Below are 27,203 nucleotides of genomic sequence, written 5' to 3' on the forward strand. Positions count from 1 at the left end.
AGCATAAAAAAGGTCAAAAAAAACGTTATAAGTAAATCGATTGATTTTTTTGAACCGAGTCTAGTATCGAAACTTTCTATTGACCACAAGTTACCAGGCCTAACGTCAGGCCTGCGGGCCTAATTTAAATTTAACAAGTCCCTGTTCAACTCGGGAATCATTAAATTTAAACTAAGGCCCGCTGTGGAGCCCCCAAAACCAGGAAACTTCGTCCTTAGCATGGGATTTCCAATGAAAGTCCACTTGCAGACGTCCACTTCTTCCTGCACAAGAAAAATTCGAATTAATATTTGGAAAAAATGGCAAACGAATAAAACGAATAAAATTAATTACCTTAATACGAAAATCCATTCCAGTATTCTCGCATGATGCGACGCAAAAGGTTCCGGCATAAGACAAATGACTATTTGGCAGTGGCACACTCGTAACATTAATAGTGAAAGAATACCATAAAAAGCTAAGCCTCGCCTTAAACCCACTTAAAATCGTGTTTACTTTTAAAGGACAAAGCGTATAAGCAACCTTCTACCTTAAACCTAAATCAGGAATTTATTTAGATCCTACAAAACTCCCTCAACGAGTTGCCAAACGCTTTTCCTCTAAAAATATAACTAAAACCACAAACTAGATACCTTAATACCGCAAAGGGAATCTCACCCTTGAAATCCTGATTACGCGTTCATTATTCTTAAAAGGGAGGGCTAGGACCAGTGTACACCTATTTCATAATTAAGATTTTATTCATGTCCTGGCGCAAAAAAATCCCTAAAAAGAAAAGGACACAAGCCGCTTTCCTTCTAAGAATAAATATAATAATAAATAATAATCTAAATACTCTAATAATTGTATAATAAGATTTAATTATTGCTACGCACTAAGTGCCTAAACTGTTTAACAAGCTGTCTAAATAGCTTTCATAATGAGATTCCCTTTCAACGGATAAAATCGAAGCCTAGACCTGAATTTAGAATGGAGTTGACCTGGGGTTATTGACCTAATACTTCCACAATTATTATTAATAAGATTTAATTATTGCTATGCGCTAAATGCCTATAATGTTTAACAAGCTATCTAAATTGCTTTCATAGTGAAATTGAGTCTCAACGGATATAACCAAAGTGTAGACCTGATTTATATTGCATGCCATTGCCAAATAGTAAGGTATTCATTCTAGAATCCAACAGAAATTGCTCCTTTGGAAACGGATGATAACATAGCTAAAATAAAATAAAATTCAAACAATCAAATACAATTTAAAATTATTATCATCTTAAATGGCACAAGTATTTAGAATAACATTCAGTTTACTTTCAAATAAATCATTTAACGTAACTAGATTTAGGGTCAATCTTGAAATATTCAACAATTTAGGGGATAAATAATCATTTTGAATTACTTTTAAACCGACTAAAAAGATCGAATAGTAAAACCAGGAATAAAGACGATTCAAACATTTAATAAGATTAATTTCAAATATTTAGATTAAGTATGACATAAATGTTGATCGTGAATACTTGTGCCAATTTACCATAAAAGCTAAAAATCCTTAGGACCTGCTAAAAATTAACCACTTGAATCTAAACCACAAATCCCCAAACTTATACAGTGCTGATACTCAGGACCTGCTAAAAATTAACCACTTGAATCTAAACCACAAATCCCCAAACTCATACAGTGCTGATACCCATTCATACGCTCAATTTTAGTTGAATAAGTGACTAATTTATATAAATATACTAAAATAGTAAGCAAAAAGGGACTAAATGGGACCAAATTAAGCTCTTAAAAAGGGCCAGGTCAAACTTCTTGGGTGATGTTGCTATATTTCCATTTAAACCATCATCAATCTACTTAGTATCAGCTCTGCAAATAGTGCTGTTAACGTGAAAACTAATGGGCCCGACAACCATATTTACAGCAATAGATTTGTTAATTGAAAACATTTTAGAGAACCACCGTTTATACGAGCACTTAAAAACCTCATTTCGGCCTGCCGTTAAAGGTTTTCTACTTGCTTCGGTTAAAGGCAATATAGGCCATTAATTTTGGCAAAAAAGTGCCAACCAATATATAAAACCAATCAAGGCTCAAGTTTTCTTCAAAAAGACAGTCGTAATTAACAAACCTAGTTCTGCACAGTTAAATTTTCCACTTGCAACGCTTAATTTCCATTCGGTTGCAATAAAACTTTGGTATTTAATCTAAATTAAGCCTTAAAATATAAATATAATCAAAATATTTACCAGCAAAGATCTCTTTAGCCCAGAACTGAAAATGGCTGAATCACGCCGGAACTGGGCAACGCCCCGAAAGACAAAAGATTTGCCAAGGCTTAGCGATAACTAAAAACCCTATTTTTTGCACCGTAAACCATAAATTTTCCACTTGAAACGCTTAATTTCTTCTCGGTTGCAATAAAACTTAGGTATTTAATCTAAATTAACCCTTAAAACATAAATATAATCAAAATATTTACCAGTTAAAATCGCACAGAAAAACGAAGCAGCATGTTCCCCAGCAAACGACAAAAGAACCCAGATTGAATAGCCTTATTGCTTCCAAACATGGACCGCTAGATGGCGCTGCAGAGTTGCTCAAAACGGAAATTGAGCAGATTTCAAAATATAGCGGGAGCGTGCGTCTCAATTTTCACTGTTTCTATTTCCTATTGTAATTAATAATTTAGTTAATTATAATTTATTAATGTCTTCTAAACAGCCCAAAACACTATTCACAGTGGTACCGGAGTTAATGGATTCCTACAGCGGGAAAACCACCCTATAAACATATGTTTGTCTTATAAATTGAAACCTGAAATCATAATAATCAAAAACTAATCCCTATGAAACTTAAACTTAGCACTTTTAGTTTTACAGGGGATCCAGTTTTACGTGGAAAATGAACTACAGTTTATTTAAATCAAATAAAAGTTCCGAAAATTTTGTTAATAAAAAGGCAGGGCGTTACGCGATTGGTCGGAGACTCGGAGGTACTTATTTCAAATAATCCTTAAGATCTGAACCTAATTGAAATTTTAAAATCATTCGGAGGTATTTCCGAAAGGTTTGACAATACCGACTGGCCTTATAATTAGAAGAAGAATCTGCCACTTCATTTTCCACTTCACCCTCCCTTTAAGAGATATTTCACCAGAATATGTTTATTGTAGTGTGGATAGTGAGAGTACGTAAAGGATGTGGCTTAGTTATGGGCCATCTTGTATAATTTAATACTCTCTAAAAGGCATGTTTTGGACAAGGAGAATGGGGTTGGGGTTTTGGGTTTTTTTTATCTTGGAAAACGGTTGCTAAGTACTGAATTTACGATTTTGACATTGGAAATTAATTTCTATTAAAAAATCTATCGACTCTAAAAGCTTGAATCCTTTTTAATAGAATAGAATATATTGTATCACACCTCTCATTCAAATTTCAGGACATTAATTAATCCAACGATATTGTGGATTAAATACTGTATTTACAATTTTGATATTGGAAATAAATTTTTATTAAAAAAAATATTCATTCTAAAAGCTTGAATCCTTTTTAGTATAATAGAATAAATTGTAACACACCTCCCATTAAAATTTCAGGACATTTGGACCAATAGATCCGACGATATATACAGTATTAGAACTAAAGCCATCATTTTGACTATGGAAAATAATTTTTATATATAAAAAGGCTATTCACTCTAGAAGGTTGAATCGTTTTTAGTATAATAGAACACGTCAAAACACACGTTTCACTAAAATTTCAGGTCATTTGGATCAATAGGACAAAGTATCTGGTCAAAATCCCTACCTCATCCCATAGAACTTAATGTTAATTTTGGGTTCCTTTGAACTTCCCGCCCATAATCCAGCTCGCATTGATTCCCGTTAGATGGCTAATACGTTTCCTGTCAGTCAAACGTCATTCTCCAAGAAAAAAAGATGGTGGATTCGAGAACATTATTTTTCTAAGCAAATTTTATTTTAAGTTTTAATTTTAACTTTTTTAACGTTTTGTTTAAGGTAATGTATTAGATTACATTAATAATTAACTATTATATCTTAATTTAGTTAAATATCACCTTAAGCTGCCATTAAGTCTAAGCCAAATCTTGAAAACATAAAATCATTTGATGGATCTTAAGCCTTGGCTATTTAATATTCATAGTGCTTAGTGCATGTTTTTTTGCATCCCTTGAAAACGGGACCCCCTGACCCCTAGGCGTTCCCTTAGGGATGTACCACTTAACTTGGCCTCTTTAATTACAAAATATCGTTTCAGTTAGGCCCTTAAGATTTTTAAATATATTAAATTTAAGTGGTTTATAATTAAGGATAGGAATTCCCCCTTTGCTTTTGGAAAAATGGGTGTTGGCATGCTGGGAAAGGTATACAATACCCTTATCCACCTACTACCTGTCTTTAGGGTCAAAAATATTTGTTTTAAAACAGGTTTTTAAGGGGAATTATTTGGTTTTTTTAGGACAAATGGAAGCTAGTGACGTTCTGGCAGCCGCTTTACAGCAAATGGATGGTCTCATAGCTGGAAGTGGGTGCAAAATTAATCTTCCAAATGGTGTGAATGATAATCACGCGCCTCAAGTTCAGCAACAAAGTGAATTAAGTGTCGGGGAACTTTTATCGCGACTTAAGAGTTTAATTGAGAATCAAACTAATGACGCTAACGATAACGTGTCTCAAATGGAGGAAATTGATTCTGAAACTGGATTGTTTGTCAAGAGGTGGTTAGAAACGTGTCTTCCAGAACTTCACCCTATTTCAAACAACGAACCTGTGAGTTGATTCATTTATTTTAATTGGTGGTGGTTTTCTTTTAATTTATATTGGGGTAAGAGGGTTTTAAACACTTTTGATAACTTAAATGTTGATAACTAAGTTGGAATTCAGTTTTGTCTAAATTACAAGAGATATAATTGTATCTCTTTTGACAAACTCTCTTTGAAATTATGAAGGTTAATATTTAATCACCTAACTTCTAGTGGAATTAAAATTAAATCCCCTAAATTCTAGATGAATTAAAATTAAATCCCCTAAATTGTAGTTGAATTAAAATGAAATCCTCTAATATCTAGATGAATTAAAATGAAATCCCCTAAATTCTAGTTGAATTAAAATCAAGTCCCCTAAATTATAGTAGAATTAAAATTAAGTCCCCTAAATTACAGTAGAATTAAAATTAAGTCCCCTAAATTATAGTAGAATTAAAATTAAGTCCCCTAAATTATAGTAGAATTAAAATTAAGTCCCCCTAAATTCTAGTAGAATTAAATTTAAATCCCTATAAATTCTAGTAGAATTAAATTTAAATCCCTATAAATTCTAGTAGAATTAAAATTAAGTCCCCCTAAATTCTAGTAGAATTAAATTTAAATCCCTATAAATTCTAGTAGAATTAAATTTAAATCCCTATAAATTCTAGTAGAATTAAATTTAAATCCCTATAAATTCTAGTAGAATTAAATTTAAATCCCTATAAATTCTAGTAGAATTAAATTTAAATCCCTATAAATTCTAGTAGAATTAAATTTAAATCCCCCTAAATTCTAGTAGAATTAAATTTAAATCCCTCTAAATTCTAATAGAATTAAATTTAAATCCCCTAAATTCTAGTAGAATTAAAATTAAATCCCCTAAATTGTAGTTGAATTAAAATAAAATCTCTGTTTAAATCCTAAAGATATTGAAACACAGTGCAGTATATAACAAAACCAAATAAACAAACAAAAGCCCTTACCCGTTTTGATCCAATACATCAACACCAGTCCCTTAGGGAGCCAAGTACTTTTGGCTCCGAGAGATTCTCGACTATTGCCAATGTATCCTTTTTCCCCATTTCTTCAAGATGGCAAAAACTAGACTGCCAAACTTGGCTTCTAAATTTCGAGTGTGGGTTGGAACTAGCACTAGCTTTCTCTTAAAAACAGGCGTAGGAAGGAACCACTACTATACATGTAGGCACCCCTGTTATAAACCTTGTCGACATTTTATATACATATATATATTTAAAAGAAAAACTTAAGAAGTTTTCAAGGCATTAATTATATAATTAGTAGTATCCATGGTAATACTTAATTACCTCTACCAGAACCCTGTTTAAAAACGTTTAAAAAGCTGGAGTGTGGTATGGTATATAAGAGTTGAACATTTTTTAAGTCGCCTCTGGCTGGAGTTGAACAGGAGGGCTCTCTTGATGTCTCTCCTATGGGGAAACAAAAACCTTTCCTTATATGAAGTTAATATAAAACGATATCCCACCTCTTTCGGCGACACTGGGACTGGAGTTGCTCTTAATGTTTTATATAAAATTGCGTGTGACGTATCCGTTAGTGATTAATGAGAAAATTCTGCATTGACAGATGTACTGTTATGTACATTTGGCTGTTACAATGATGTACTTAGCTATATTGTATTTAAAACGTTTAAAAGTTCGATAATGTTCTGAGATCCTAAAGTTTGGGACTTAGGACAGCGGCCCTGGGTAAATGACCAGTTTAAAAATTGCCTGGACCTGTTTAAAAATTAAATGCGAGGGGGGGTCAGTGGTCCACGGGACCACTAAGAAAATTCAAGGGTAACCAGATTCCAGACATTAACTCCAATTTATTTAATTATCCACTTCTTTAATTTAGCACACGACGTACCCTGGTCAATGGTCATGGGCCAGTTTATTTATTCCAGGCCTGGGGGAGGGTCGCTGGTCAAATGTCCAGTTCAAAAAAAATCCTTATTTCCCACCCTGATTTAGGGAAATATAAGTCAAAGAGTTCTTGTTAAACTCGTAACTCCAACACCATACCCTGAAGCGTTTTTGTCGAACCAAACAAATCGTGACGTGTCACTCTCACTTTAAATTTAAATTTCGCTAATAAATTATCCATTAAATTCCACCCTCCTTGGTATGGTACTTACCCTCCGCGAACCCATGGTCTATGAATTTAAATAGAGGAGGACCAGTATTCTTTGTTGTTCCCCTCGGAGCTGAGCTAGTGAGGACCCCTTCATCAAATTTCATTGTCTAAACCTCGCAGCCAAGCGCAACCCAAGAAGCTATAAAAAAATTTTTGCTCCCCACTAAAGCCTAAATGTCAAATTTTTGACGAGCCTCTCACCCCTCTTTCACCAACTCGAATTTTTGTTAAAGCTAAATAATGAAGATGAAGTTGTATTTAAAAAAGAATGAACCACAAGCTTGGCGCCCCCCATTTTTGGCCTCTATAACCGTGTGTGACTCTTGTGTGTACCAATGGGGTATTTTTTTTTTTTTGGTAAATATTACGTCAGCTAGATTTATTTTCTTTATTTAGACATTCGCCTACCAACACAAAACTGGGTAATGCAAAGTCATTGAAAATTTAAAATAAATATTTAAGCGTCTTAAAGAAGACTTCACCAAATTTTTGACTCGAGCCCCTTTCAACCAACGGGTTTACTGGCCTTTTAAAAGCTCTTTCGGCAGAATCTCGGGACATACAGCTTGAAGGAGAGATTGATGGAGAGGTAACTTCGATACCTATAACGTTGTAGTCTGTGCCTCCATCTCCCAGCATGCTTAGCGTTTCGGTAGGGTCGTAGGGCAGCGTGGGAAATAAGGAGGTGGCACAGGGCAAATGACCAGTTTAAAAATTGCCTGGACCAGTTTAAAAATTAAATCAGAGGGGGGTCAGTGGTCCACTTGACCACTAATAAAATTAAAGGGTAGCCAGAGTACAGACATTATCTTAACTATTTTAATTATCCCCTTCTTTAGTTTAGCAGACGACGTGCCCTGGTCATGGACCAGTTTATTTATTGCAGACCGGGGGGTCGCTGGCCCAATGTCCAGTTTAAAAAAAATCCTTATTTCCCACCCTGTCGTAGGGTACGGAAACGTACCCCCCCCCCTGTGTCTTAAAAACAGAACCTAGTTCTCATACAAAACAAATACAATGGCGCTAGGCGGCAGCACTTAACAAACGGTTACCGAAGGTTAGGGATGGTGCGCGAGGTACACTGGGAGAGTTACTGCGCCGCAAATCACGCCCCTCATCATCAATACCGCTCCATCTTACTTCTTTTCTCCATCGTTTAAGGAATTCAAATTTGAAAGATTAGCTTAGGAATTAAAAGTATTTTGTGAAATTTTAAATTCGGAATATTTACGAATGCGGTGTTTATGGATGTCCGATTATGATTAATTAAAATTAATTTTTTTTTATAAATGTAGGCCCGAGTAATTATTATATTTGATGGATAAACGCACCTTGAAGTGTAGCGTATTTCCTCAAATGTTTAAATATAACAGAGTTTCGACGTCCCGTTGTCTGATTAGCGAGTCCTATGGCTTCTCAAAAAACCACTCTAGCTACTACTTGTTTATGACTTCCAGCAGCGGTTAATGTTCCGAAACGACATGTTTAATCCATTTTATTGTTTTATATATAAAACGCCCACGCGTGATCTCTCTCCTCTCTCTTTTTCTCCTCTCTAAACATCAGATATATTCCGTCCTTACCATTGGTGGAAGGATCTTAGTCTCTTAGAGAGGACCATTTAAATTAATAAATTAGTTCGGTCTATTTATTACATTCCTTAGTCTAAACTAGAATAGAAAATCGTCAGTTCAGAGATAGAACAGTTTGGATTAGATCGTGTACACATTCAGATTTGTTTATAAAATCATCATAGATACGTTGAATATCAATTTTTCCCATTGAAATTTGATAGCCTATAGTTTTAATAGAAGTTACTTTGTTGTGTTTGGGTTCGTTCGTCTATAGCGTGATAATAACCGATTTGGAAGAATTGTTTTGCAACGGCTCATTTCAGTTAAAGTATCTTGATAGAAAACCATAGAAACAATGTCATTACCAGTAACGATCCGTGTGTGAAAGACTTGACGACAACTCCGAAAGTTGTAACTGTTGCCTTTTATTTTGTTTTTTGAGAAATCAAACCGCAAAAAGCAAAGCGTCGCCGTGAAAACCCATTTAAGGTTGACTAACTGAAAGGGAAGGTGAAACGTAAAGTAATTAGATTTTTCTTTGTTTTTTTAATTGCGGGGGTACATTTATTTAGCCTTGAATTTATACCCACACCAATTTCTGATTGGTTTAGTTATAAAAACTTCAAGTGGGTGAGCTTTTGCGCCTCTGATAGTTGCTTAGTAACAGCTAGAAACAAGGCTTAGCAATGTTTACTTTTAATATTTGATAGCTTGAAACAATGCTTAGTAATGTTTACTTTTAACGATTTACCAGCTTGAAACATGGCTTAGCAATATTCACGAAGGTTTTGACAGCTTGAAACAAGGCTTAGCAATATTCATGAAGGTTTTGACAGCTTGAAAGAAGGCTTAGCATTGTTTACTTATGTTTTGACAGCTTGAAACAAGGCTTAGCATTGTTTACCTAACGGTTTACTAACTTGAAACATGGCTTAGCAATATTCACTAAGGTTTTGACAGCTTGAAGCCAACAAGGCTTAGCAATATTTACTCGTGATATTTTGACTGCTTGAAAGTTGAAACAAGGTTTAGCAATGTATAGTGACAGTTAGCATAAACACGTTTTTAGGAAAGTCAAGTTATTCTTTGACAGGGCTATTTTCAAATTATCACATCCTCCAGGCTCAGAATAATCTCGTGAGTCGTTACAATAAGTACTAAGTTTATCTAAAATCTACCGCGCCACATTCTGTTTTTAGTTTCGAGGCCCATTTTCCAAGATTACACTACCGAGGGTGTAGGTAATGATTCGTTTCAAAATACTTTTTGTTTCACCGTCCCTTTTATCGTAAGGATACGCCCGATAAACGCCCGCCCGTGCAAAAATAGTCCCGTTTTTCACCCCTGCTGAAACGCTTTGGGAAAAATAAAACGTGGTTTTAACCAAAAGCTCTGCTCTGTAAAAGGAAGCGAAGGTCTAAAAAGAACAAAAATACTATAGTACTAGAGAAGAGAAAACGAGAAAAAGTTATGAAAACGACGTCGCCAGCGAATGGAATCATTCGACTACCCCCAATCCCGCCGAGAAGGAACCCGTCCAACGTCAACATCGTACCAATACTCATTAAACCAAATCCCAGACCTCCGGCAAGGCCTAGAACTACAGCAGAAAACAGAGGAGACGCGGTAGGAACAGGGGAATGTCGAGATGTTTCTGTACCGATTAAACGTTTAATATACGAACGAAACGACTTAAACCACGAAATGTCAAACTCAACCGGAAGTAAGATTAATTCCAACCAGAACGTCGCATACCAGTCACGTGACTTCGATGATGAACTTGAAGAATCGGAACTTGAAGAAAGTACCGGTGGTGAATCTAGCCCGCCTTATGGTGAACGAATTGGTGGTGGAGGTACTTGTACAAACCGGAATAAACGTCGGTACACGACTGATAATGGTTTGCGAAGTCCCGCCTTAGTTGCAGCCGCTGTAAACCATTCATCCGACAATAATGTCAGTTTTGATGGCGTTCAAGGTGCGTTCAGTTCGCCCATCAAAAAGATTAACCATCGTGAAAATGGTGCAGGGAAAACCGGTGGTAAACCGCCTATTTACCATCACGATAGTAGGTCGAATACACCCGTGTTGAGTCGAACTTCCACACCAAGGGCTAGTCCTACTCGACCCTATACTCATGGTGGAAGTACTTCCGAGTTAGGGCCAGGAAGACCCAAGTCGAGGTCATCGAATGGTTTAATGGTTAACGGTGCGACCAATAACGGTGCGCGGTCAGTTAGTAGGAGTCCAGTACCTCATCCCCATCATTCTCCTAACCCACATTCGTGTTGTTATACACCGCCTGTTTGCCATCATCTTGTAAGGTCACCCATTCCTCAACATCACTTACCACAGTGGCCTTGTTGGAGCCCTCATCCGGGACCCAGGTTTTATGGGGTGAGTTTATTAATCGGTTAAAGAACGTGTTTAATAATTTAAATTTATTTATTTATTGAGTTTATAAATACATAAAGTTACCCTGAGATTCTATTTAAATTAATTGACTTAAATATTAAATTAGTAATAAATATTTTAGCTAACGTTAGCCGCAGCTTCACGTAACTCGTAAATTGTTTCGTCCCAAAAATTACAAGCCTTTTCATCCGGGGTTCTGACCCTGAGTTCATTTATACCTGGTGCCAATACAAAACTGGTTCTGTTTTCCGGTGTAAATCGTGGCCAGTAGATCCATTTGGGGTCCGAGGTACCTTCCCCAATATTTGGGTCGCTATAGTAATACCCGCGAGTTTAGTTTATAAGTACTTACCTCAAATTATCATTGTGCCATTTGCGACTTAGTACTTACCCAGTTCGGACAAAGTTACCGTAGTATCTCATGAGTCTTTTACTGAAGTCAGTGTCTTTCCTAGGTCTGTAAGGTTCCCGACAGACATCCCCTAAACTATAACGCGTAGTTTCACCATGAACTACGCCTAACCAGCGGGCATACAAAGAAACGGATGTCCTGTAGTTGAAAATGTACGAATAGACTCGGGAACCCAGGCCAGCGTACCATTTTTCCATGTTGTTTGTTGGGCAATCCATTAAGTATTCTCTCATCATTCGTTCACCCATTTTTACGATACCTTTCGTGTATTAGTTCATTGTTGTTAAAGTAAAAATAGGTGGGTGGTTTTGTGGATGTGTGTTACTTACCCTGAGAGGTTTCCATCATGTCAAAAGAAGTGAAATGTTTTAACATGACCGTCCTGACTAAATCAGGCTCGTATTCAAAGAACTTATCGATAACTTGCATTAAATGCGAATGTTTCGCGTAAATTTTGTCCGTGAAAGGTATGAAGACTCTGGGTAAGAAGGCGCTAAGGAAGATACTACCTTCATCGTGCGTTGTACCAAGAAGTAGATCAATTTTAGGCATTTTCCTGCGATTCTTGTAGGCCTGAATCGGATACTCCGGTACGATTTTACCGTCTACGATTGGCTTGAAGACGAAGTAGTAATATTTTTCAATCGGTTCTTTGTCGACCATGAACTCAGCGTCCGCGTTTTGAAAACAAGTAGCAATCGAGTCACGGTCGTCGTAATTTGCGCAGTTCATGTTGCGAGCCAACTGTAGTAATTAAGGTGGTGTTAGTGGGTCGTCCAAGGCTTCAATGTCTACTCTAATGTAATTACCCTGTAGGTTTGCTTAAGAGCGTCCTCGTGGCTAAGTATGGTCCAATCGCTTAAAGCCGTTCCACTTTCCAAGATGGCTCTGTTGAAAATATTTCTCGATAACGGGGAAAGCATGTGTAATGTGACACTCATTCCACCGGCGCTAAGTCCCATCAATGTTATTTTCTTAGGGTCACCACCAAAGGCGAAGATATTGTCCTGTACCCATTTCATGGCCAGTAATTGGTCCATTAAACCACGGTTGGGTTCGAAATCAGGGTGGTCCAGGTACAGGAAACCCAGTGAAGCTAACCTAAATGACTCCATGGATATAGTTTGGTAACCCTTGCCTTGACGTGTATTAAAATTGTAACTTACCTGTAATTCATATCAACCACGATTAAATTCTCCACTATGGCGAAGACTTGCGGGTCGTAAAACGGTGCCGATGTTGAACCGGTACTAAAAGCCCCACCGTGTATAAATATCATCACTTCACTTTTGGGTTTCGCATTTCTCGGTACAAATACGTTCAAATATAAACAATCCTCGGTTAAATTAGTCGATGGTAACAAGCGATTAGCTTCCTCGTTGAACCGTAATATCGCTAACTCTCTCTGAACGCACGAATTAGGTAACTTATCCGTTTCCATAACGTGACCCCATGTACCAATGGGTACCGGATGTTTGAACCTCAGTTTACCCAACGGTGGTACGGCGTAGGGGATGCCTAAATATGAATCCATGACTTTACCTTTAAATTCCACCTTTTTACCGCGGACTAAACCATTTAGGGTTCGAATCATCATGGACCCTGGTTCCGCTTGAACCATAATTGCAATTAGGGATACGGTCAATATATTAATTAATACTTTCATTTTAATTTTGGTAAGTAAGTGAAGAACGGAGATGAGGGAACCATACACCGTTCGGTTTTAAAATCGTTTAAAACTGTATGAGATTAAGAACTGCAACTCCAATGATTTTTAAGATGTATTTATTATTTAACATTGAATCTTAACCTTCTTAAACCGCAAGGTTTCTTTAACGTATCTACCACCAGATCTTTAAATTATATTTTTATTTCTCGGGGACATTTTTATTTTGTAATAATAGGTACAGTTTGTATCAAGTGACATTTTATTATCACCTTTTAAAGCTACCGTATTCCTGTAATTGCGGTGGTGACACTAGACTCGGGTTAAGTCACCTTTTTTTTGTGACATAATACCTCTCGCTCTAAAGCGTGAAATAAATGATTATTTAATAATAATTAAATAATTACGAAATAATTTTATAGATTATTAAAAACGGTTGTGGTTTCTTTATATTTTATTTTTTTTCCAATGAAAAATACGGTAATTATAAAAATATTTTTTAAGTGTTTAAAATGATTATGAATTGCCGATGATATTAACCTCAATATCTGATCCATTTTCTTTTATTTTTTTTTTACTCAACCCAATCAATTAATTGTAATTTTCAGCTCAGGGTGAATTCAAAGTTAAATTTAATCTGGTTTTTGAGGTTTTCTTACATTCGATATATTTTAATAATAGTGTTTGGATTATGATGATAATTATATGATGTATGTAGATTTTGTTTTGCGATTAGAATTTGTACATACATATAAGACCACCCCGTTTAGTTTATGTACGTACGATTTTATGGGTTGTTTTATTTAGTATTGAGAGACAGAAATAATAGGGCCAGGGCAAAGCTTGGGAGGATTTTGGTGTCAAAATGGACCCCGTTTTTGTGATAAAAGGGCCACTGAAATGTTCTCGTTTAGGCTTAATTAAAGGGACAGTGAATGCTCTGTTTTTAGCTCTGAGTACTAACTTTACAGTCGCTTTAAACAATAGAGAACCAAAAAGGTTTTTGGTGTCAAAATTTACCCCCCTTTTTGTGGGAAAAGGGCCACTGAAATGTTCTGGTTTAGGCTTAATTAAAGGGACAGTGAATGCTCTGTTTTTAGCTCTGAGTACTAACTTTACAGTCACTTTAAACATAGAGAACCAAAAATGTTTTTGGTGTCAAAATTTACCCCCCCTTTTTGTGGGAAAAGGCCCACTGAAATGTTCTGGTTTAGGCTTAATTAAAGGGACAGTGAATGCTCTGTTTTTAGTAAACTCTGAGTACTAACTTTACAGTCACTTTAATTTAAACATAGAGAACCAAGATGTTGAAAAGCCAAGAAATGCGCATTCCTCCGTCTCTGAGGCGACAGTTTTTCGGCAGACGTTTTTTTGGGTCTCCGCTACGACTAACTATAATGACTTGCAAACCCCGCGGTTCTCTTGATGGTCAATGAATTTAATAATTAATTTTCGTACCATTAATTAGATGGGGTGGTGGGTTTATGGTAAATATCAAGTATGTCTGTCCAGTTCTTTAATCTCTCTTCAACAAGGTTTCGCGGTTTAAAAAAATGCCCCTGCCCTCATTAGAAAGTTGATATCGGTATAAAACTTTATAATCCTTGATTATTACGAGGGAAGTTTCTTTTTTTTTTCAAAGAGGGTTATGATTTATCTTGATATCATTGAATAATAATCACAGTTGGTTGGTGGTTTTACCATATGGTTATTGTAAAAAACAATCCGTTCTTCAATAGTGGAATAACCAATTTTGTAATGCGTGGGTTATTTTAAAGGGATGTGCAATGTGTTGTGTAGGGGGCGTGGCCTATATCTTCACGTGATATAGAGAGCTTTCAGTTGGAGGAGGAGCTGAGTCTCGTGACATAATTTACGCTGCCATATTGGTGGGTTTAAAGCAGGAATGAAGCTGAGACCAACCCAATATGGCTACTAGAACAGCGGTGACGTACAACTATCCCATCTGAAAGCTCTCTATTGCCCAATCACTACTCCAATAAATAGTAACACTACTACTACTACCTACTACTACTACTACTACTACTACTACTACTACTACAGAATATAGTTCTAGACACAGCCCCCCCCACTCCTGGCCCTACCTAACGCATTGTATGCCCCATTAATAAATAACAAAGAGGATTGGCTTTGAATTGAAGTTTAGGCTTAGCTATTCACACTTTCACATTCCTTCTAAGAAACCAAATCAACGTTCCTACTAACCCTATTACAGCATAAATTTCCACTTCAAAGACCTTGTGTTTTGTTTATTTTTATTATAAATAAGTCAAAAGAAAATGTCCCACCACGATTTGTCAGCTAAGCGTCGCGAGCTAAGAGTGACTGACCCGTTTGGAGATTTAACCCTAAACCAAAAAACTCTCGATGTAGTTGTAAAAGAAAAAATAAATTATCCATAACGTCCTAACCGTAACTTTTTATTCGCCCTGCTCTTCGCTCATCACGACATGGTTTGGGGGTCTATGTATGTTTCTCTGGCGTCATAAGAATCACTTCTTTAGCCCAAAAGATGGCAAATAAGTTATTTATAGCCTTCTCCTCCTTGTCGAGAAACGTTCGCTGTTCTTTTTCCTGTTCCCCCTGCCCTGTATGATAGGAAGAAATGATGGGAGGAAACAGGCAACTCGAGGCGGGCAAAAAGGAACCTAACATGTGTGTTGCTCGCTTGCTTGCTTGCCTAGGTTAGCCCTAACCTATGCAGGCTATACCAAACTAAACGAAACGAAAAAAAAATCCCCAAAAAATAATCGAGGAAGATGCAGGGAATTCGGGGAGGGTAACAAATTATCCCCTCAAATATGTGACTTCAAAAGATCATAATTGGAAGTAGATTAGGAGTGTAACATGCGTCCTTTTCTGTACGTCTAACTATAAGTGATGTTGCAGGACAAGGTGTTTTATTTATGACGTGAAATTCAGCAGAAGTTAGTAAGTCTGTCTGGTGTTCATCTATAGCTATACTGATAGAAAGATGTGGTGTTGAGTTCAATCCCTTTGTTGAGCTGTTGAAGTTCGTTTTCTTTGCTAAGCGTTAAGTTGTCCTATAGATAGTTTGCAGAGAAGTGTTGCCAGTGTCATTTGTGACGTGTGCAATTCAACCGCTATCTACAACAGATTGAAAAGCTTGGTAGTTTTCTGTTCGGTTCAGTAATTGTCATTCAGTTCAAAACCTGCAGAAGATGCTCTGGCAACCATGAAGCACGGTTAAAGTTTAGAAACGATTCTCCTCGATTCAGTAATCATTCAGTTCCAAACCCGAGTCCAGAGATGCTCTAACACAAATTTCTGGCAACCATGTAGCACGGTTAAAGTTAAGAAACGAAGGAGAACATTTCTCGCCTCTCTCCCTTCAAAATATAAACTTCTGTTATTAAATCATCTCCGTTCAACAAGACTGTACCATCGTCTTAAATCCCCTCTCTCTCTCTCAAAGAAAGTTCTCAACACCCAGGGTGCTGGCGCTCTATAGAGACTTGTGAGCAGCCTAGAGTATAATCTCATAAAACCCCAAGAAACGAGCGAGACTTGATGGGAAGAGATATATCCCCCAGAGGAAGGAAGGAAGAAAGAAAGAAAGGAAATCTTTTGGGGAAGAAACTCCCGACTGACTATACTATAGCTCTTTTAGTCCGGATTTAGGGTATATCATCATCCGTTGTGTTATAGCATCTCGCGACTTCTCGTAACCTATCGCTTGTACACGTCGATTAATTAAACTCTAGCTAGCTAATTAACGGATCGTTTTAATTTCCTTTAAATTAAAATGGAAACGGGCCTAAGAAATAGTCCACATCACGATCGTACCGGTAGTAACAGCAGTACCATGAGCCGGTACGTTAGTGGAAGTTCCAGTTCCCAGGAGGAATTGTACAACAGTAAAAAGGAGGATGAAGATGACGAGGATGATGAGGAAGATGATGAAGACGAAGATGATGACGCGCCAACACCAGTTAATGAAGGAATGGCCACTGATGACTTCCAGTGGGTTAGGAGTGCCCCAGTACCTTATCGGTCGCGGCCTACTACGGATATGATGGACAGTAATCAACAGGATGTTAGGGATATTAGAGAAGTTAGAAGGTTACCGGCCGAACCGAAGGCGTCGTTTCGTCATCAGGTGACCCCCGTTATGAGAGCCAAGGCTACGGATACTTTTTCACCTCATCGTCAGTGTCAACCGCCGGCTAGTTTGACCCCGCGACCCCAACCGATTCATTTACAGTCTAATAAACAGTTGACACCGGTTTACGACGCCCCCAATTTTTACCATCAGTCTTTACCGTGTCATCAAACGGTACCGGTGCCTCAAGTGTATTGTTGTTCGCCATCACCTTCGTATTGGTACGAGGATAACCCTTATTTGAGTTCTTGTACCACGTGTGATAGTGGTAATGCTCCTCATCATCGGTGTCTGGTACCCAGAGTTTTGAATAAAAGACATAGTCATCACGGACCATTTCAGTGTTTGGATAGGAATTATTCATCCAGATCGGATTTGATGTTACCAGCAATCACCGGACATTGTAACAGTCCTAATAAGGCTTTGGTTTGTACCAATAGAGAACCGGCACCACCGTGTTGTGGTGAAACGTACCATCATAGTTTGGTATCGTCACCAAATATCAGAAAGGTCTGTTTGAAAAAATTGTTTGTTGCGATTTTATTGGCGATAAATGTCTTCTAGCCTTATAGACGACAGATGGTTTAGATCATATAATCCCTTAAATGACGTGGATTGTTTTTTCTTTTATGGCGAGGCTATCTGCGTAGATTTGTTGAAAAATAACTTTAACAAAAACATGTCTTTGTTTCCCCAAACCTAGGATAGTTGTTATGAAATATTTTGATCAAGTTAATTTCGAAAGCCAAATTATTGCTTTGATATATTTTTAAACTTTGTAAATAACTTAATTGACCCATTTTCGATACCTTGGAACGGGAAACGTTTATATTGTTTTTCAAGGGACATGTGGTTTTGATTTAAGATTAGGCTTAATGGTTTTATCAATTTTTTTATGTTGAAGAAATTGTTAAAACCATATTTTAACGGCAATTATCTAGCGTCAACTCGTTTATAAATCTATAAGCTTGGCGCGTCGCACTTCAGTTTTCTTTCCTAGCGCATCAGGATCCTTGGGTTCTATTTTTTGAAAGGAGTAAATTCACTAAAAATAAACCTTAGGGTTGGTTTGTTGGGATGAGTCACCAACCAGGGTTAAAAACCTTGCGGTAATGCAGTTTTTATCCAACTCCGTATCTCAGGACCGTTAATAGGAATTAAGAAAACATCCCAACTCAACTCGACCTTAGAACAGTTCTAAATTGTTTGTGGCACCACACAATTTGGCATTGTGTAGTGTTTTCTTTGACTGTCTAGGTTAAATTAGTCAAAAAATTCCATGGAATGTCTTTGAACTCGTACGGGAACCTCACCTGTACCTTTAATATTACCATAAGTTTATGAGATATGTTATGTAATTAATAAGTATGACACTACGTATACAAGTTCGTAATGCTAGAGACTTAGTGAGAGTTAGTTCGAGAACGACAAGCGTGAATTGAAGTCCTACTTTTTGCAGGACTTCCATGTGTTCCATCTATACCTATTTAGTATGTACTAGGCCTTTGACAGCGCCTAGTCACCAGGCGTCGCTTTACCTCGAATCTATGACCTACCTCACTCACTTCATGACAAGCTCTAGTTTGTAACCAGTGACAAACTTATCATGAAACATATCTCATGAACTTATGATATTATCCGCCTTCAAAATGTTTTAATACCAACAACACTCACTCCAGCTTGTTTTTTAGTTCCACCCCTTTCGAGTATTATGTCCTTTAACCTATAACGTAGCGCGGCAAATTTAAATGCCAAAGACGCACGTGTTAAGGTTTGTTTTTCCACTTTTATATTAAATAGGGATTAGCTGGAGGTGGGGATTATGAAGATTTACAAGATAAAATACGTATGTTGCAATCGGAGAAAGAAAATTTGGTTCTTCAAGTAAATATTATTACACAGTTTTTGGGCGAAATTAGATGAGGGTGATTAAAATTAATTTGATTAAATAAATAAAATAAGGTGACGGTTTTAACTGAACAAGTTGAAGCTCAAAGTGAAAGAATTCGAGAGTTGGATTCAACTCTCGAAGATCGTAAAGAGCAATTAGATGGAACCGAAGAAATGCTTCAACAAGTACGAGTTATTAATTTTGTTCAGTGATTAAGTATTTTAATTAATGTCAATTATATTGTTATTGAAGGAGATGCTAGCCAGGTCTTCTTTAGAAAATAGTAAATTAGATTTAGTAGGTCAACTTACGGATGCAAAGAGAAAATTAGCTATGGTTGAAAGAGAAAAATTGGATTTGTTGGAAAAATGCAAGAAATTAGAAGTAATTAAATTTGGTATGATTAAATATTGAACGTAAATAATTAAATTAAATTTTAATTTAATTTTAGGCCGAATTAATCATTGCTAAAAGTAGAATTGTAGAAAAAGACGCGGAACTCGCGACTTTGAAAGCTAGATTAGCGAGAAATGGAACTGTAACGCCTGTTAATGACCCACGTAATTAATTAATTAATTAGTTATCTTTATAATTATTCGACTTAATTAAAAAATTATGAATAAATAATTTAGATCATAATGAAGTTGAAAAGCTAAGAAATGCCTTAGAAACTTTAATCATATCTAAAGAAGAGAAGGTAATTTAATTAAGGTGTTAGCTTATAATTAAACGGAAATTCGGAATTAATATGACGTATACGTTGAAGGAAAAACGAATAGAGGAGCTTACCCTTATGGTTAGTAGACAAAAAAGAATCCACGATTGGCTTCCTTCCGAACGCAGAGCTTCGGAACCTTCTTCCCCGGAAGTTCACGGAGATACGCTTTATTCACCTTCCGCTGATAGTAACAAGGTTAATAAACTGATTATTTTCATGTTCTTTGACCAATATCCGAACACTTAACGGTTTGTTTATGTTTGTATAGTCAGAGCATCGTTTAGCGGAAAAGCCGCCTCAGGTACCACGCTTACCCAATCAAACTTCAACTCCCATTTCATCTCCAAGCGCGGGCGGTGGTCACTGGTCTGACCGAACTGACCCTAGATATAGTCCTAGTCCAAGTCAATCATCTCTCAAATCTATATCTAAAGCTAATAGTTCGGAAAATGTAACACCCACCGGAACAAGGGTAAACCTTTTTAACAACTTAAACCCTTAATTACGATGTTTACAGGGAGCTCAGCGCTCCTATGCCTATAAAATCCTATAATTCCTAAAAAAAAAATGACTGGGCTCCCTGGCATGTATAGATTAATTTTGAATGTTTCAGACGCCCCCGGCTAAACGCCATTATAGTACCATCCCGCGTCAACACGGCGTTCAAGTTTTGCAGCAAATTCAGCAACAATTGCAGCAACATCATAGAGTAGATAGTACCCTTTCAAGCGCATCCGCTGTACCGAGTAGTGGCAACCAAAACAGCGAACCCGTCGTCACTCCTACATCGAAATCTTATCACAATCTTTTGAATACTGGAAACGTTTCATCTGCTGGAAATAATAGTAATCATCGGCAAAGTACCCCTAATGCCAGCAAAAGTTCAGGGGTTTCCTTTGGTAAATTGTTTTTTCGATTACGAAATGGGAAACGCAGCTGCAGCGCACCCGAACTAGGTGATGGTTCGAATGTTCCTTTTTATTTTCTTACATTTTCGGTTGTTTTTTGCCCGTAGTATTTCACCCCTTTCACTTAGACCCTATATGCACAGTATTTTTGGGATTTATGATTTATCGCGTGAAAAATATTGAATTTCTCTGTCCCTGAACCTTCCTTATAGTAGGTTTGAACTGCATGCTGCATGTCTCTCTCTCTTTGAATCTTTGTTTTTCTGTCTTAGTTGAGAATGTTTTTAAAGGAGAAGTTTTGGTTACATAACGTTTTATACCTTAAAAGAATGGCCTTTTTCTAAGTGTTAAAGGGAATATATTGAAGGAAAATAAACGATCTCTTATTATAAAATAATTAGCATTAGCATTTAATTAGTCTTAAAAATAATCAAGGACTACTGCGCAATCCACCATTGGTTTTTGCCTTACGCGCTTGATCGAGTGGGCTATGCCCTACCTCTCGGTCTCAATCTGTGAGAATTCAACCAATCCAAGAGCTTCTGGCCAGCGGACGTCACTAAAGCAATATGGCGGCGCAGTAGTCCTTGATTATTTTTAAGACTAATTAGCCTTATTCCTGATCAGCGCCACCTACCCATAGCGGCGACTTTGAGAACTACTGTAAGCGGCAAGCCAATCAGATGTCGCTAAAATCTGGTGACGTCACTGACTGGCACTCTCGGGTCTTACCAAAAATGACGTCACCAGATTTTAGCGACATCTGATTGGCTTGCCGCTTACAGTAGTTCTCAAAGTCACCGCTATGGGTAGATGGCGCTGATCAGGAATAAGGCTAATTAAATCCAAATTATTTTGTAATACGAGATCATTTATAAAAGGCCGTTCTTTAATTAAGGTATAATGTTATATTACTTGTACATTTCCTTTAATTGTTTTTTACGGGTTTTAATTTGTTACTTATAAACTAAGGTAGGATTTCTAATAACATTTCATTCAATCAAGAGTCCCATTTTAGTCCGTCGGTCTCATTAATCGTTCAATTTAGCTAGTGAAACTGAAATCGTACCAGTTCCATCGGATGACGATTCATCCTCGCAAATTTTATCTTCAACTTTACCTCCCGATTCGGCATTGGCTAAAATGGAACCCAAAGATAAAAATAAAGGCTTTAAAAAGATTTTTGGAAAGTAAGTTTTCGCGGGAAACGATTTTAATCGCGTTGGAAACGAAAATATCGTTGATGTTTTTAGATTGAAACGTTCCGGATCTCATACAATGGATTTAAAAGAAGGTGAATTTAAAAGAGGAGGTATAAGATCAACAGCTGGACCTAGGTTAGGATGGTCAACTGATAATAAGGTGGAAAAGTTGTAAGTAACGATATATATCTTGCTTTTATTTTGATACAATTAATTTTTTAAACTTAAATAATTAATTAATTAACTTAATCTTAATTTGAGAAACAACTACGTTTTCAGGGACAAACCTTTTAGTCAATGGAACACTGATACAATTATAGAATGGTTAAATTCAATGGGACTTAGCGCGTATTCTACCGATTGTAAACGTTGGGTTAAAAATGGGGAACATTTCTTGAAAGCCACTCCTCACGATTTAGAGAAAGAATTAGGCGTTAAAAACCCATTACATCGAAAAAAACTTCAACTAGCTTTACAAGCTGCGGGTGGTGGAATGAAAATGGATAAGAATTCCAAAGATAAACATTTACCTGAGATGGTAACGGACCCGCAGTTAGAAAAAATGATTGGGAAACTGGATCATCATTGGGTTGTACGATGGTTGGATGATGTGGGTCTACCTCAGTATAAAGATAGCTTTGTCGATGCCCGAGTTGATGGAAGAATGTTGCATTGTTTAACTGTTGAGGATCTTTTCGCTTTGAAAGTCACTAATTTACTACACCATGTCAGTATCAAAAGGGGAATTCAGGTTTTGAGAGAGAATAAGTTTGATCCTTATTGTCTGAAACGGAGATCGCTTCCTGATGAGGTAATAATTAAGTCCCAACTCAAGTTGTATCGTCTGAAAAAGGCTTTAAGAATGAATACCAATCTTTGCTTAATAGAAAAAGGAGTACAACCCAGTCGCGGTTGTTTTATGGACCAATCACAGAGTGATGGAATGGTTAAAAACAGTTGATTTGTCCGAATACGCTCCTAATCTAAGGGGAAGTGGAGTTCACGGAGCTTTAATCGTTTACGAACCGAGATTTAACGCCGAACTTTTGGCAGCCTTATTAAACATTCCACCGAATAAAACACTCTTGCGCAGGCATTTAACAACCCAATTTAAAATGCTTGTTGGTCCACCTTTAATGGCTGAGAAAAGAGACTGTGAAATGTTGCAAGATGGCGTCTCAAATCCTCCTCTTACACCTAATACCAAAGTTAAGGTATTGAAATCCGCTATAACGATGTAAGTACTTAATTATTTAGTTTTTTAATTAATTAATGGTTGTTTTAGGCTGTTCATAAGGGTCAGTTCACTTTACTTCGAAAGAAAAGTAAGGGAGAAATGGCTTTTGAAGATTTGGTGTGTCCTTTAACTATTGCATCACCAAAAAGTTTGAAAATTAATGTTGGAGAGAAGAAAGACGAGGTTAGTTTATTAATTCTTAATTACTAATCTTAATCTTAGCTTAAATATTATTTAGTCTTAACCTTAATTAATTTAAACATTAATTTAGAACGCAGCTGAGGAAATTGGAGCAGTTTCCAAAGATATAAGCTCTTTAACTGTATGTTCAATTGAATTCATTTTTCTCAGACAAATCTTTTTAATTAGCCTTATTCCTGATCAGCGCCACCTACCCATAGCGGCGACTTTGAGAACTACTGTAAACGGCAAGCCAATCAGATTTCAGCTAAAATCTGGTGACGTCATTTTTGGTAAGACCCCCGAGAGTTCCCGTCAGTGACGTCACCAGATTTTAGCTGAAATCTGATTGGCTTGCCATTTACAGTAGTTCTCAAAGTCGCCGCTATGGATAGGTGGCGCTGATCAGGAATAAGGCTAATTAAACCAAAATTGATTAATTATTCGCAGAATAAACTACAGGATGAAAAATTACTATCGACAATGGAAACTACGAATGTTTAATTAATAATTAAAAATTTAATTAACTTATGGACCAATTATTGTAACGATAACGATAACGATGAATTAAGAATGATGAATCAACCTATAGTTTTTCTTTTTAAACTATAAAACAAATGAACTTAAGACAAACTTAAAGGGCTTCCGAAAAGCAGATGCAAATTAATTAATGATTAATTAACGAATCCAAATATCTTCCATCAATTAATTTTAAAATAAAAATGAAGAAACCCTAAAGAAAAAAACAAATTTAATATTTATACATCATTGTAAGTGTAACAGAAAAAACAAAGAAACATACAGCAACAAAGTATTTTAATCTTTTACTTTTTTATACGTAATATACAGAATTTTTTAAATATGCTTAGCAACTATAAATTAAGGCAACTATATCATGACTATATATAATTAGTATAGATGATTTTCTTCACTATTTATTATAGAAATAAATTAATGTTTAAAGGGAAAGTCGGTAACATAACATTATTTTATTTAAATGTTATGTTACCTGATCTTTTTCTTTGAATAAATGGTTTGAATGGTGGTTTTTGGTAAAAGATTAGTGCATTTATAAATTGTTGGTAAGGTAAAACCACTTAAAACATGTGGGAAAAATGTCAGAACTGGAAAATGCATGGTAATGTGCCAAATTGAAATAATGATTGTTCGAAATTTTATCACGGTTTCAACGTAACCTTAGACTGCTTATAAAAGGGGGGAAGATTCTTCTCTAGGTATGCTTATAGTCCAAGGTTATTCTGAAATCTTCATTTACGACTACTGACAAAATTGGCTTTATTTTATTGAAAATAAGAAGAAAATTGTGCCTAAAGTAAATTATTTGGATTAATCTGTCATTATTTTGTAATACTTTAGGCGATTAAGTGAATAAACTATAATATATTCTAAAAGATAAAACGATTTCTTAACCCTAACCCTAACCCCGACTCCCGACCCGGCTTCCTCCTAAGCTAAAAAGCGTCTGCTAGGTAAGTCACGGGCGAGTGACAGTTGAGTTAGTTGTCACGTTTAGTAACAAACCGCAGTTAAATTTCAATTAATTGTGAAGAATTTGTCTTAATTGTAAGTATTTAACGTTAATTATGCTTGTTAAACTTGATTATGGAGGGGAAGTTGGGCAGGGGCCGCCTGTTTCATATTTGCTTGATAAGCCTTGGCCATTGATTTTCATTATGGAATGAGTTACTCGGGATTCGGGGGAGGGAGGGGTCAAGTGGCGCACTGTGACTGGTAGTTTCCGTAATGCAATAAGATTTTATAGTTTAAAGCTTTATAAGTACTGTAAAATTGAAATTAAAGCGATTAAAATTAGGTAGTTAAAAGAGTTTAAATATTGGTAAATAAAATTACAGCGCGTTTGAGATGGATTCAATTGGATTGGGGTCAGTACGTCGGGGTAATGTTGGTGCCCCTCAACAAGAATATCTTTTACAAGGCAGTATTATGGATACGTCATGCGAAGTACTTTTACATCGGTTAAGAGGACTTTGCGACAACGCGGATACCCCTCCTGAAACATTTCACGATTATGAAATGGCTTTTCAAATACGTAAGAATGTTTCAATTTCTTGGGGTTCTTTGTTGGTTTAGACTATATTGTAAACGTGTCAACTCAGGTGGTACCACCGGTACACCGTTAGTTTTGAAAGTAAGGCAAGCTTTAGGAGTTGAACATCATGGCATGCCATGGCATTTGAGATATGTTGGACAACCAGAAATTGGGGATAAAAATCGTGCAACGTTAGTTAGAAGTTGTATAGGTATAAAGATGTTAAATTTAGGTTTTAAGAAATGATTTTTATAAGGTACAATATAATTTAGATGTTGGAACATCGCCTAATGTTGTCCCGTTCTTAAATGAAATGGGATTTAGGTTAGATTACGAGTTTGTCTTGAAAGGATTCATGTTTAGGAAGGGGAGAATGAAAGTGACAGTTGCTAAAGTTTTCAGGGCAAGTTAATCTTATTTAACTATCATATTTGAAGAGATTAGATTTAACTTAACGGGATTTATTATAATAGTTAGTACAACCGGGAAATCCAGAAAACATTGAACCAGTTTCACAATCCTATCTGGTGGAACTTAGTGTAGTTGCTCCTGCAGGGCAGGTAATTATAGTTATCGGAAGATTGAAGTTAACATTAACATTAAGGGATTAAAATAATTTTATTTTAAATTAAGGATGCCCTAGCTGATGAAATGAAACTTTTCTCTGATCAGCTTAAACCGTATCCTTGTTAATTTAACTATATTAGGCCTATTTTTAGCCTAATTCTTAAAAACCTTGACTAAAACAAATCAGATTAGTTCAATTGGATAAAATTGATCATCGAAGGCTTCAAGCAGTTTAATAAATAAAAAAATTATTAAATACAATTTTCATTAAAAATCAAACATCTTTTATTGTAAATTACATTTCATCTATTTTTTAAATGAATTATGATATAATTGATTAAAATAAATCAATTTAACAGAAATTGGTTTCTAAAATCATATTTACAACATTTTCAAGTTAAGATTAGACCAATGAATGTTAAGGTGCATAGGTATGGTTTAATCTTAATCTTTAACCTATGATGCTATAATATAGTTTTTGTCAATGATACCTTTCACTAAGTGAAGGGGTATTAAGGGTTACCTTTAATTTGATGGTGGTCTAAGAAGGGTTAAATTTAATTTGATGGTGGTCTAAGAAGGGTTAAATTTAATTTGATGGTGGTCTAAGAAGGGTTACCTTTAATTTGATGGTGGTCTAAGAAGGGTTACCTTTAATTTGATGGTGGTCTAAGAAGGGTTACCTTTAATTTGATGGTGGTCTAAGTCTAAGAAGGGTTACCTTTAATTTGATGGCGGTCTAAGAAGGGTTACCTTTAATTTGATGGTGGTCTGAGAAGGGTTACCTTTAATTTGATGGTGGTCTAAGAAGGGAAGGGTTACCTTTAATTTGATGGTGGTCTAAGAAGGGAAGGGTTACCTTTAATTTGATGGTGGTCTAAGAAGGGTTACCTTTAATTTGATGGTGGTCTAAGAAGGGTTACCTTTAATTTGATGGTGGTCTAAGAAGGGAAGGGTTACCTTTAATTTGATGGTGGTCTAAGAAGGGAAGGGTTACCTTTAATTTGATGGTGGTCTAAGAAGGGAAGGGTTACCTTTAATTTGATGGTGGTCTAAGAAGGGTTACCTTTAATTTGATGGTGGTCTAAGAAGGGTTACCTTTAATTTGATGGTGGTCTAAGAAGGGTTACCTTTAATTTGATGGTGGCTAAGTCTAAGAAGGGTTACCTTTAATTTGATGGTGGCTAAGTCTAAGAAGGGTTACCTTTAATTTGATGGTGGTCTAAGAAGGGAAGGGTTACCTTTAATTTGATAGTGGTTTAAGGTTAACTTGATTAAAATTAAAAAAAACGACTAC

General features: G+C 36.2%; 2 protein-coding genes and 1 long non-coding RNA gene across 8 annotated transcripts; 2 read left to right on the forward strand and 1 right to left on the reverse strand.

Annotated features, from left to right (window-relative positions):
• On the reverse strand, positions 1-6,688 carry LOC149676999 (uncharacterized). Of its 2 annotated transcripts, none has more exons than XR_016366555.1 (4): positions 6,269-6,688; positions 2,244-6,212; positions 334-1,217; positions 1-263 (listed from the first exon to the last, which is right to left on the reverse strand). It is a non-coding gene; the product is annotated as an uncharacterized LOC149676999 (long non-coding RNA). The 2 variants fall into 2 exon arrangements; XR_016366554.1 differs by having other exon boundaries at positions 2,244-3,919; positions 5,748-6,688.
• Positions 4,481-24,687, forward strand: Liprin-beta (liprin-beta 1). Of its 5 annotated transcripts, none has more exons than XM_089837954.1 (17): positions 8,502-9,017; positions 9,789-10,892; positions 18,933-19,016; positions 19,095-19,208; positions 19,276-19,407; positions 19,475-19,583; positions 19,656-19,720; positions 19,790-19,936; positions 20,010-20,213; positions 20,355-20,697; positions 21,698-21,839; positions 21,903-22,022; positions 22,131-22,662; positions 22,739-23,065; positions 23,137-23,271; positions 23,360-23,410; positions 23,719-24,687. In XM_089837954.1, the coding sequence occupies exons 2-17, from the start codon at positions 9,966-9,968 to the stop codon at positions 23,770-23,772; spliced, it is 3,486 nt and encodes a 1,161-aa protein (XP_089694080.1). In that variant the 5' UTR covers positions 8,502-9,017; positions 9,789-9,965; the 3' UTR covers positions 23,773-24,687. The 5 variants fall into 5 exon arrangements, with proteins under 5 accessions (XP_089694084.1, XP_089694080.1, XP_089694082.1 ...); XM_089837956.1 differs by having other exon boundaries at positions 8,503-9,017; positions 20,355-20,640; XM_089837958.1 differs by lacking the exons at positions 8,502-9,017; positions 9,789-10,892 and adding an exon at positions 4,481-4,786.
• Positions 24,688-24,708: 21 nt separating this feature from the next.
• Positions 24,709-26,268, forward strand: MED18 (mediator complex subunit 18). Its single transcript, XM_089837965.1, has 7 exons — positions 24,709-24,852; positions 25,143-25,339; positions 25,407-25,550; positions 25,612-25,742; positions 25,813-25,899; positions 25,973-26,019; positions 26,094-26,268. The coding sequence occupies exons 2-7, from the start codon at positions 25,153-25,155 to the stop codon at positions 26,140-26,142; spliced, it is 645 nt and encodes a 214-aa protein (XP_089694091.1). The 5' UTR covers positions 24,709-24,852; positions 25,143-25,152; the 3' UTR covers positions 26,143-26,268.
• The last annotated feature ends 935 nt before the right edge of the window (positions 26,269-27,203 follow it).

Source organism: Phalangium opilio, unplaced genomic scaffold, assembly GCF_054372755.1.
Source record: "Phalangium opilio isolate 3A_F unplaced genomic scaffold, DU_Popi_V2 ptg000045l_1, whole genome shotgun sequence".
NCBI lineage: Eukaryota > Metazoa > Arthropoda > Arachnida > Opiliones > Phalangiidae > Phalangium > Phalangium opilio.